This window comes from Urocitellus parryii, chromosome 2 (assembly GCF_045843805.1).
Source record: "Urocitellus parryii isolate mUroPar1 chromosome 2, mUroPar1.hap1, whole genome shotgun sequence".
NCBI classification, from domain to species: domain Eukaryota; kingdom Metazoa; phylum Chordata; class Mammalia; order Rodentia; family Sciuridae; genus Urocitellus; species Urocitellus parryii.
Genome location: NC_135532.1, coordinates 194,432,628 through 194,445,841, shown reverse-complemented (window position 1 = coordinate 194,445,841; position 13,214 = coordinate 194,432,628). Strand labels below are relative to the sequence as shown.

The window sequence follows — 13,214 nt, the reverse complement described above, 5'->3', positions numbered from 1 at the left end:
GGGGGTTGGGGAGACATCTGACAAATGAAACTAACTCATATGGCAAAAATTTCACTTTCAAATGAAATCTAAATAAACTATTAGTAAAGTCAATCAATATAATGAAAATATAGGCATAGTTACTATGATCTTTAACTTTGCCACAGAGATCACAAGGAATAGAAAGTAGGTTCTAGAATGTTAATATTCATTCCAAATCATTCGTTATAATAATACAGTAAAATGAACACTAGTGAAGGCAATCTTGCAAATTTATTTTTATTGATCAAAAGGAAAAGACGTTTGCTGAAATAATACAATTGCCATTTTAGGTATTCAGAAAGACTATCAGCATCTACCAAAATACTATGTGAACAGGAGATCACAAGATAAAATTTAATGCAATACAAGGCATGAGTAAGTTGATAGGTAAGGTTCTTACATTATCTTTGATATAATTCTTAATTTTATATTATCACTACATATTATTACAATATTTATTAATGCAATTTGTAAAAGCAGAGAAACAAACTTAGTACCTCATAATTTAGGCAAATAGATATTAGAACAAATAAGGCCACCAAATATCCATCTGTATACATTCAATAGAAATAACTATACATAATGAATAGTTCAAATTTGAAATCAGAAAGGATCACATAAATGGATGCAAAGTATAACATTTTTAATACATGATTTCTAGCTGCTCAAATGGCTTGGAAATTTGGATCCTTAAAATTTGAAATACACTCCCTCGACTATTGTTTTCAAGTTGTATATACATATTGGTATATGCAATAATTTCAATCTGATTTGGCTAAACAAACTGTATTTTGAAAAACTTATACATTATAAATTCCATGACAGAAGAAGCAAACAAAGTTCACATATGCATGTGGTGGAGCTGAAATCAGGCCTCTTCAGTTAGGCAGATCCACATTCTGAAGGATGAGGGCCACTCGGCTTGGAATGTACACCTAAGTCAACAGAATCATGTCAGTGCAATTGAAAGAATGTTGAAATGCCGTCGTTATATCAGAGTGACATATACATAATACAGTCTCACATTTGATTAAATTTACAGTTATTTTTAAACTCTAATAGGTCTCTGAAGGCTTAATTTCACAGTTTAAACAGTTTTGACAGCAATGTAAGACTATTTTAAACCAATGGCCACTAGAGGGCTCCATATTATTTAAAAAGTTCAAGGTTCACACTCAAATGACATAAATGACACTCTTATTGCCATGTTTAGGCATTATTAAGTGGTGAATGAAGGCTGACCTGTAGGTCACAATGTTACTCTATCCAGATAAATAAATGGAATATACAAAGTATTGTTTTGCATCAAGATAATTTAATTTATAAACTCACCTTTTTTAGGTCTTTTAAATTTAAGACAAAAACTGAAATGTAACACAAGGGATCCCAAATGCATTTTGGCCCCTCATTAATTTAATCAAGTAAGAACTTTTCATTATACTTGAAAAAGAATGCATGTCTTTTCCATTCCATGCATAGGGCTGACTCAGCTCCTTCCTCCCTATATCTGCCTTTTCAGCTCATCTCATTTGCACCTTTCCCCTTCATCTGCTGAGCTCCAGCCAAGGGATCCTTTCAGTTCCTTTAACATGCCAAACTCCTCCTTTCTTCTGAATTTTTGTCTATAATGTGCCATCTGCTCCAAACACTCTTGTCCTTGTTTGTTCCTTTCTCTCTTAGATCTTTAAAAATCCCAGCTCCATGAACAGGCTTTCTCGAATATCCTAGATATGATAGATTGTCTATTTTCAATCATAGCACCATTTTGTTTTTTTCTAAACCATTAACACAATTTTGTGATATTTTTTCAAGTCGATTTAAAAGGCAGAGACCATATGGATTTTAATTTCTCACACTAAGTAGTTGCCATTGGGCAAAGTAGTTGGCAATAATGGTTGAATAAAAGAATATATAATGAATAAGAAAACAATAGTAGACCAATGTGCGTGTATTTCTAAGATATTTTCTGGTGTACCTACAGATGATTTAAGTTTTATAAAATTTAGAAGTGATTTGAACTCTTTGGGTGCTTATCTATGTGTTATCCTTTATGTAACAACATTTAACTATTAACAAAGTAAACAGTAAAAGCATTACAGGCTGTCATCACTGTGACAATCTCTATTTCTCAGTTTGCTAACATTTTACCATAGTCACTTTATCTTTAAATAAAACATTAACTGATGAATAAAAAAACTAAAAAGTCTTTTGGAGTTTAGGACTAGAATACAAGATGCAAAGCAAAAAAAAAAAAAAATAAAAAATGAAAGAACGGAAGAGTTCATTTGCCTTGGATAAGACTTGTATGTCCAATGCATCTGAACTCTGTAAATGAACACAATGTTTTCTCCTAAGGTTTTTGCAGTGAAGAACTCTTACAACATTAAAAATAAAACAAAACAAACAAATAAAAACCCAACTCAGATATACCAAAAGAAATGGCTATTTTTCAAGATCAAAGATTAAGGCAGTTTTAAAATGATGACATTTAAAGAAAATTACATTAAAAATGTAATGGTTAGAGAAGAGCTAATTTAATCTTCAATTAAAAGTAACAGTGATTTGAAAATGTTATTTGAGAAAAATGGTATTTGTGCACAAATGCTAACAGTCACTGTGCAGCTCAATGTCTCACAGTCTGATTTGCAATAAAATATTTCCAAAAATGTTAATATTATATCTTGTAGACATTAAGTGTGGGGAAACCAATGCCACTTACCCATTGTATTCAATATCTTATAACTTTTAAACTAACTGCTAATGTCATCCCTTCTCTGCAGTATTTGTTCTTTGACTATGATACATAAGATGTTACAAGGTTGTTTCAACAAAGGGAAAGTCAAGGTATGGATGATCAAAACAGGACTATCCAGGATGATCCAGTCTAAAGAATGGCATATTTACACAATCAAGCTCTGACAAAAGCAACACAGACAAAAGCAAAGGAGAAATTAAATAATTCAAGAGGCTGATTCAAACCATTCCTTCCTCAAGCCATCAAAATTGGCAAAAACTTGGACAGTGATGTACCTTTATTCTGGGCAAACTTATAAGGGGATTTTCCATGAATGTATTAAGGGGTCTAATCTATATATTTAGGTTGAAGGTTCATGATTACTGGGTTTAACTAATTGGTAGGACAATGGGTAATAATCAGAATGGCTGTGAATTATTCTGGCATGAGCACTTAAGTTCAACACTTCTCCATAGTGCCAGAAAATGGACACAAAAATTTCTGCTGTCTATATTATAAATGTTTCTCTGATAAAATACGGTCCCACAATGCTAGTAAAAGGATTCTGATAAGTCCATGTTTCCTGATAAAGTTGCAAAGGAAACACATTAATCAGGCCTAGGGAAGATGGTGTTATGTCTTTCTTAGTGTATGGCACAGTGATATATCAGAACAAGTACAGTCAAGCTCCTTCTTAAATCCTATGTACTTATGGTACCTACTGTTTGATTCATAATCTCATAATGATTTTATTAGTGTAATATAAATAAAAACTAGATACTGAAAACTCACGAGCAGTCCAGCTCTCTTTGGAACTTGTAATATTTTAGCCAGCTCAAATTTAAGAGTAAAAAAAATGCCATAAGAAATTTAAGTTTGCAATATGTGTACTACATTTTATTTCTTGGCATTTAGTGGTTTAAAAATGTTCCAAGAACTCTCATTAAACAATGTTGGTCATTTAATGTAAGGAGCTTTATGATGCCAATTCCAGCCATGCTTAGAGACCTTTTAATGCTATCTGCTCAAAAACCTTCAGTTGATAATTATATAATATCATTAACAGGAATATTGTGTAATTATATTTTTTTCACTGCAGTGTTAATTACCAGAATGTGTTTATGTTGCTCTAGAGCCTTTGTGGCATAAACAACATGAAAGAATTTCCTCAAGCAAGTAATTTTTCTTAACTATGCCTATTTATGGAATTTTGAGTTATCTTCTTTATTAAGGTTCTTAGTATGTAAATCAACTTTTTTAGAGGTTAGGAAATGACTACCAATTATACTAAAGGACTAAAGATAATCAGAGCTAATCCTTAAAATGAGACAATTACAAATTTCAACAATTTAGGGTGCTGAATATTTAGGGCTAAATACTGGCTATATAACCCTCATTTTATAATTTTAACTAGAAATTTTGACACACATATAAAGAGGAAAGAAACATGAACAAATATTTAAGTATATTAAATTTAAATAAATATTAAATATAAACAATTTTTAATACTAATACACATATATAGAGATCTAATACACATTTAAAGAGATCATTTAGTATGCATGTTACAGTAATACATATTGGTTAACATATCTACTATTAGTCTTTCAGCATTAAATATTTTGTAGTGAGGATCACAGGAAGAACAAAGAGAATGTAATACATGGCTATGAGTTTCATTTTCACAGTTATATTCATAGTCAACTTGTCTAAAGGAAGCAGAATAGTAGTATAATAATTCACTTATTGAGAATCAAATGCATATTAATCAATCCCATTATTTTGACTAATTTAATGACTTACTTATTACAGTAACCATTACTACAGCTAAGAAAGTAACTGATCGTACCGTGATCTATTTAGTTATTCATCTATGCAAAGTGTTATTTTTCTCTAGGATCATAATTGAGTTGCAAGAATTAATTATACGAGTTTTAAAACAAAGTGTCAAACATTTGCAAAGGCAAAATTTTAAAATGGAAAAGTTTAATACCATAAAATTTCATCTTTAAATTTTCTTAGAAATTGTTAAATTTATCAATACCATGTTCATATATAATGATAGTAGGATGAAAACATTCAATGGAAAACACATCATACCTTTTAACAGTCTGCACCTTTGCTTTAAAACTTTGCAAATAATTTTGAAAAATAAAATTAACATTTAAAGTAACTTCAGTTATCACATCCATGCTTAGTACAAAAATTATTTTCTAAATGAAAATAAATTTTATTTTAATTCACTATTTTGTATCAGGGCTAGGAGAAAATTGATAATAATAATTATTTCTATATATAAATGAATATTATCACATCTAATTTAGAAACATAAGAAAAAGTAAATGCTGAGAATTGAAAATTTTTCAGTTAGAAAAACTAAAGTTTTCATAATTTTGGATATAGCCAAAGTCATATTCCAAATAAATTGTTTTCAATAATTAAAACTGAAGAACAATGAAAGATACATCTATGCCAAACCACCCATTTAAACTACAAATCTATTGTGAATCCCCAAATTTAGAATGAAAATAAAGAAATCTACTTCTTATTGTTAAGTAGCCTAACTGGCAAAGTAATTAATGTAAAACCTATTGCTTTATTCACATTTTTATCACTGAGACTACTTCAGAAATGTAAATAAATTTAATTCATTTAGGTCTCAATAATCTACTTTCTTTATTTATGCCATGGAATTTGAATTGGTGAACCAGAGAAGAAAAAGGAAGCCTCACACTCATAGAGTTTAATGTGTAAGTTCCTCTATCAGGAAGCAAAGGATAGAGAAATGATTATGCTCAAATGGAGTTTTCCATGATTGCCAGTAGAGCAGAATGGAAAAGTTCTACCTTACCACTTTTTAGCATTTGAGAGGTACTTTGACCTTAGCAAATACATTTCAACAGTGGTACATATGCAGTTATCCCCTGGCTTCATGGTTTCAACTGACAGAGCACAGAAGTGATGGTAGGGTGGTACCTGCTGATGCTGCAGCACATGAGGTTATTTTAAGATTCCTTCAAGCTCTGTTTGTTGCTATCTTTGAAAACAGATTTGACACTTATTCAGTAGATCCTTTGGATTATTGAGCTTGTAAATTAAGCTTTAGCAAATGCTGTGTACTAGTGATGATGGGCAGAAATTTCATGAAAGAAGAAAAAGTTCTATTTTATCCTTGATTCCTGCCTTTATTATAGGAATGTGGGAGGCAGGTGTGATCTCACTGGTGGTAGTATGTAACCCACAGCACTTTGGGTAGTGTTCAAGCAACTTGACTGGGTTCTAGAGCATATAAATCAGTCTAATAAGGAGTTCCATTATAAAATGCATTCCTATAGTACATTTGTTCAGGGGGTTCAATTATAATGAGACATTATTATAGTATATTTGTTCACATGATTCTTTTTTCTTTGGCTCTTTGAAGAATAACTCTGGCAAGAAGGAAGTCTTTTCTTCTAAGATTTTCTGTATTTTGTTGATCTATGAGGGCTTATTTAAATGAGCAATTACTGAAGCACCTGTAGTCACTGAAAACAAGATGTGCTGCTGGGAGGACAGGACTAACTCTTATCTCACTAATGGAGTTGGATTAGAAGTCATTTATAGGCAGTGGTTAAGCTCTTTTCTATTTTTTATGTACTTGAGTTTCTTATTCCTCTACATATTATTGAGACTTAGGATCCATACTCTTTTCTACCTGCTAATTTAGAACTGCATATTCCATGTTTGCAAGATCAATTCAATTAGTGCTTGACAAGTAATCTGACTGATGCTGCCTGTGGTTAGTTGAGTTGCTTTAATTATGACAGAATATTTTGCTTCTACAAAATCAAAGGATGCCAAGATATCTTTTGCCCAACCACAATGATTGTGGGCCCTCATCTAAGATCATAATTTCCCTAACGTTAAGAGAAGGTATTAATTACATGTCCACAAATCACTTGGTATATGGACATGTTTAAAATATCAAAATGATTGTTGAATAGCCATAAAAACAATGCTTTTTAAATGCATGTGCAGTAACATTTCAGTTTCTAGAAAGATTTTCCCAGGTAGTGAATTTACACTGCCTAAAAATCTTCTGTAGGGAGGATAGTATTTTTTAATCCCCATTTTGCAAATGAGGGAAACTGAGGTGCAAAAGTTTAATTACTTAAGTTCTCAAATTCTTCTAGTAAATGGCAGGCAGGCTGCTGGATCTCCAGTCTTTGCCATAACATTTTGTGATGTTCCTCTATGGCATAAGGCCCCTTTCCACGAATATTTAGGAAGATGGCTACACAAGCATTTGGCTAAATATTTCAAACCCTCTTCAGTGTAGTTCAGTTGGTTAATGTTCAGTTTTATTGTAACTGGTTTCTGTTCCTCCATGATTCCTCTTTGTGAGCTGAATTTTCTTTTCTAACCCTTCACCCATTAGGTCATTTTAGAGCTCTATGGTAATTTTCATATTCACTTCTGAAACTATTTTTATCAATCTTTTTTTACCTGTCAAAACCGAATGTTCTAATGAACTATAATACTTTTTTGAGCTCTCTTAATAACACACATGTACCTTTCTCTGTACATATCTAAGAGTATATCAGTGTCATTACCAGCACATACAACAACACAATCCACATACACACATACTTTAGAGCAATATCTAAATCTCCTGTGGCCTCTGCACTTTCCTCTAGCCTATCCAACAACTCAATTTTATCAGATTGAGTTATCTTGTCACATAACTCCTGATGTCATGACTATGAAGCATATATTAATCTACTACCTCCCATGGTGAAGAAAAGATGCAAGTCTGGGATAGACAGATGGAGTTGGGAAGAGGGAGAGGGAGAAGGAAAGGGGAAGGGGAGGAAGGGAAAGGGAGAGAGAGAGAGAGAGAGAGAGAGAGAGAGAGAGAGAGAGAGAGAGAGAGAGAGAGAAAGAAAGAAAGAAAAGAGAAACAGATGACCAGTTGGAAAAAGAAAAAAAGACAGTATAATATAGATGTGATCTTGAGCCTACTATAAGGCTATTAATTAAATAAAGAATTCCTCCAAATCTAAAAAGTTGCTAAATTCTTCATCTTTAAAAGTAACACTATGAAGTAAAAATAAGATATTATATAAAGCTTTCCTCAGTAATATAAGGAAATCAGAGAATTTATAACTAGAATGAACTCAAGTCTTCTATTTACTATATGAAACACAGTATTACTATATGAAATATAATATCTAATTGATTCCTTTAGGGTATTTTAATTTAAAAGGTAATACTATAGAAATCTTAATGTACAATAATACAGAGAAAGCAAGAACAAAAAGAAATGAAATTGTTGCATAAAAAATAAAAATATAGGGGCTGGAGTTGTGGCTCAGTGGTAGAGCACCTGCCTAGATTGTGTGAGGCACTGGGTTTGATCCCTGGCACTACATAAAAATAAACAAATAAAATAATTAAAGGTATTGCATCCATCTACAACTAAAAAATATTTAAAAATATTTCATTCCCTTTAAAAAATAATAAAAATATAGCATAGCCCTCCAAAATATTCATATTTTAAAAATGTAAATATTGTCATCCTCTCATTTCTTGAGAAATGTTTAATCCCACTAATACTCCAATTTCCCCAGCTGTCCCCAAATTTCCTTTACTGTAAGACTGTCCAAATCCCAAATGCATTTTATCTGGTTTTCAAGGACAGTGCCCTTTTCCTACCTCTTTTTTTGTTAATATTTAAAGCATTATTTTTTTGAACAAAGTATCACTATAAAAATAAAGGATTAAAACAGAATTAAACTCAAAAAGATTGAAAATATCATTAAGAGCTTTACTTACCAAAAGAGAATAGTGACGTCCATTGTGTTCTAAAGGCTCAGAAAAGAAATCAGTATTGTGATCCAGTCTCTGGTGTCCTCCATATTCTGCTGCATCTGAATCTAGCACAATTTTGAATGTTCATCTCTTAAGGAATTCACAACAGTTTAGAAGTTGAAGGAGATATAAAATATGTTCTGAGAGAGCAATTTAGAAGTGAATATTCTGATACTGTTAAAATCATGATTGGTCTTATGTATTCATTTCTTGTCCAATATTGTAGAGATTCTCATGTTTGAAAGGGACTTTATAGCCTATGTAGTTAACATACCCATGAAATCCTTGTTATAATTCTATCACAGTTCATCTAGTGATCATCCAGCCTGGAACTTAACATCCCTATTAATAGTGAATCTTCTTTGTCTTAAAGCAACTCATTCTACTTGTTAAGAGATTCTTTTCCATATTGTATAGAAATTTAATTCCCTGGGATTATTTATACCTGAAAAAGCTATAAATAATAACTTTAGTATATAGTGACCTTTGAAATATTCAGTAATATCTATGCTAGTTCCATCTGTTCTTTGAATATATTACAAATTACATATTACTTTTAACCCTAGAACTTTTGATCATTCCTTATTTGATAGGGTTTTTTATTCCTTCCCCATCTCTGAATCCATTTTGGTTTTCTAGTCTCAGATTATCACTGTGAGGAACACATAATTGAGAAAAGTGGACATGCATGGCCTGAACAGTGAAGTCCTTGTTATGAACAGCACACTTCTATTAATGTAGCATGACCCAGTAAATGTACCAATCATCATGTCACAGGTGAATTCATTGGCAATCATGTGATCTGCTATAATTTAACATCTAATTTCTCATAGTGAATTGTTAATCATGTACCCATTATTTACAATAAAATACATAAATAATACTGTATCATGCATATATATACACACATATATATATATGTATATGTATGTGTATATATATATATGTATATACATATATATATATATATATATATATATATATATCTCACTACTTAGAAATCTTAAGTGTCTTCTAGCCTAAAGAGAGATACAGACAGATTTAAATGCTTCCACCCTCCACCTGGTTTATAAATTTTTCATCTTGGAAATGTTCATATATTTTCATTACAGCAAAATTATTACAATAATAGTCTGAGTAATGAACAATGACCCATCATTTTCATCTTTTCCAAACCTCTGGGTCAGAGATGCAGAGGGATACACCACAGAAAGGAACTTTGCTGGAAGTAGTGGTTTCCATCTTAGTCAATCCAGGTCAGCCTGCTCTGATTCAAACTGAAGATGATCATCTGATTATCAATGTGTTTAAACAGAAGAATGAAGCCAGGTGCAGTGGCAGAAGAATCACTAGTTCAAAGCCAGCCTCAGCAACTTAGTGAGACCCTAAGCAACTCAGCCAGACCCTGTCTCTAAGATAATGAATACAAAAAATGGTGAGATATGAATGGTGAAAATAAATAACTGGAAACAAAGTAAACAAATGAAACATTGTGTAATGTGTAGATCCATCAAAATAAAAGTTTAGCTTTTGCCCATCCTTCTAGTTCACTAAATACTTGGGTTAATTTTCAAAACACAAAATACAGTTTAGAGATATGTCCTAGAAAACTTTTTTCTTAAAAGTATTGCATAAAAGTTATTAATTAATAAAATACTGGTTAATGACAGATTTTTTGGTTGTAATGGCTAAATATGGAAAGTATATTTTCAAAAGTAGTTCTCAACCTATGGATTAAGAATCACTACTTGGTAGTTATGTGTTATTATAAAGTTCCCACTCAGTGAGTTAGGTTATTATAAGAGACATAAAAACTACATATGCAATGGAGATTGTCTTAAGACTAAATAAAATTATGTTGTTACACCCATTTGCTATTAGGGTTTGAAAATTAGTCATCTTTGTATCTTTTTTTTTTTGAGAATTTTAGTATTTATTTTTTAGTTTTCAGTGGATACAACATCTTTGTTTGTATGTGGTGCTGAGGATCGAACCCAGGCCGCACGCATGCCAGGCGAGCGCGCTACCGCTTGAGCCACATCCCCAGTCCTCATCTTTGTATCTTGCACAGTGCTTTTTACATTTTATGTACTTGGAAAATGAATGAGGGAAGAAAAATAATTTATCCTACTTTCTTAATATAAAAATTAATATATGTGATTTGTCACATATTTTTGATAATTAAACTGATAATTTGTTAAAATAGCTGCAAAATTAATAAGTTTTTACTCATATATTTTTTCAAGGGATACTGAAAAAATAATCATTACTTAAGGATCTATTACTTTTTGACATTGAAAAGGATTATCATTTTGAAAATGGTTACAATTTACTCTCTCTCTCTATATATACACACAATTTATAGCTACAAAGAAAAATGCTATGAAAACCCTAAAGTTTCAAACATCAGTTTAGACATATTTTTCTGATCTATAATTTAAAGAAAAAATTTTGCTGCCTACTTTTGGAATCACCAGTCCTATGTTCATATGACTCAGGAAAATAATGGCTTTCTTTAGAAAATGCTACCCTTAAATTCAGAAATTTCAACAAAATAAAATACTAGATTAAATATAATAGTTGGGAAAGAGCTTTATAGTTATGAATTTACAAAATTTCTTTTTAGGGACAATGCTTAGAATTAGAACAAATGATTGTAAAGAGCTTATCTGAGCAACTAACTTTTTTGTTTTTCATGTTCTCTTACCCCAGTATTTTGTCACACCACATGAGTGTGTACATATGAGCATGCATAAACAAACATATACCCATTAATGGAATCCACACAGCCTCAAGATGCCTATTTATCCCATTTCCACTAAAGAATATACATATAAAAACAAAACTCAGAGATAATTTCTATTATCTCAAACTACTTTCTTAATATGGTTTCTAATAATATAGCATATACAACTGTTAGCAGGACACCTGAACAGATTGTCATTGTCCATAGCTATCTCCCTATACCTAGCATAATTCCTTCTCATAAATGGTTCTCCATAAATTCTTGAAAGTGATATTTAGGATAAGCACCCTGACTCTTCAAGAAAGGTCAAGTCATATATATTAATTTTTATATTAAGAAGGTAGAATAAATTATCTTTCTTCCCTCTATCAATTGCCAAGTATATAAAATGTACAAGACACTGTGCAAGATACAAAGATGACTAAGAGATGGTCTTAGTTAACATGCAATTAATAACCTGTAAGGGAAGTATTATTAGGCATACAATGAATGTCTGAAGTAGAGCAAACACAGGTATGCAGTGAAAGAGAGAGTGGAGGAGAAAAGGCAGGACTAGCAGCTGGTACATAAACAGTTTTGAAGGTTGGACTAGGCTGAGAATACTCACTTTGTTAGTTTAAGTATAATGATGTTGAATATTCTTCAGAAAGGATATGGAAATCAAGAAAATTAACTCACACATACAGGCAAAGTAAAAAGAAGAGGAGAAAGGCTAAATTAGGGAAACTAGAAATCCAAACAGTCCAAGGATAACAAGTATGGCTGAAGTATAATAGAGAATGTGGAGAGACATAAAAAGACCAAGATTTTGTGTCTCAGGAACAGTACTCAAAAGTAAGAAAACTGATATTCAATATAGTGAAAGAAGTGGGAGAAAGAACAGATTTGCCCAATGACAGGCAACTGGTTAAGTGGTATAGCTGGGATATACACATAAGTCAAATGGAGATCTGATTAACTGACTTCCTATAAGCTATCTTCTCTATATGCTACCTGTTTTATGTCAAGAATCAGGCCCACTGTTTTCTTATGGAATTTCTTATTTAATTCTAAAGTTGAACTTCTCAGCATAAAACAGGCCAAAATGAATATCACCTGAGAAAAACAGTTCCGGAAATGAGATAACATAATATTCACCTAAATTGTTAATGGAATCAAATTTAAAAGATTGGCATTCTAACATTACTTATGGAGTTGGGTTATCTGAGGTTTACCACAATTGTTTTATATCCATTCATTATTCATTGGGTTCATTTGATCATTTAAATTGGTAAATATAAAGTATTGAACCAAAAACTTTTCCTTACACATTTTGGAAAAATACTGTGGGAAAAGAATGCTAATTTTTTTAATAGAAACATCTTTGATTTGAAAAAAGAAGATCAAATAGGCCCCTATCAATCTGGATAGCTTTTTAAAATATTATGATTTCTTAAATTTAAGACCTTCCTAAGTATTTGATATATCTACCAACAGGTTGAAGTAGATAAGAAATTTTAATCATTATTTTATAATCTATGTCCTTAAATTTGAACTAAGGAAGGACCATGTTCTGAAGGAGGGCTGTACTAATAAGATTAAAGAACAGTTAAGGCATGAAGACTCTCAAATTCAATGGCTCTTCAAATACTTCAAAAGCTGCTGTGTTTGCTCAGTCACTTGATAAAGTGTCTGTGCGAAGTATAAGGATTTTGATGTAAGAAGTACTATCATTTATATCATTCTGCACTAAACTCACTTTATTTCCACTGATGAAGCTCAGAAAATTTACTGTAAGGTACGACCCCTGGAGTTTCAAACAGAGTGACAGAGAGGGCCTCTCCAGTGACAAGATGAAGATAAAGATAGAAAAGCTGGTAGCTT

The 13,214-nt window shown here is 31.6% G+C and overlaps 1 protein-coding gene across 1 annotated transcript in view; it reads right to left on the bottom strand.

Annotated features, from left to right (window-relative positions):
• Positions 1 to 233: 233 nt before the first annotated feature.
• Positions 234 to 13,214, bottom strand: part of Gbe1 (1,4-alpha-glucan branching enzyme 1) — a 261,346-nt gene continuing 248,365 nt past the window's right edge. Inside the window, exons 15-16 of the mRNA XM_026400300.2 lie at positions 8,570 to 8,687; positions 234 to 956 (exon numbers count right to left, since the gene is read on the bottom strand). Coding sequence (XP_026256085.1) covers positions 900 to 956; positions 8,570 to 8,687 — 175 coding nt within the window. The 3' untranslated portion in view covers positions 234 to 899. The remainder of the gene's footprint in view (positions 957 to 8,569; positions 8,688 to 13,214) is intronic.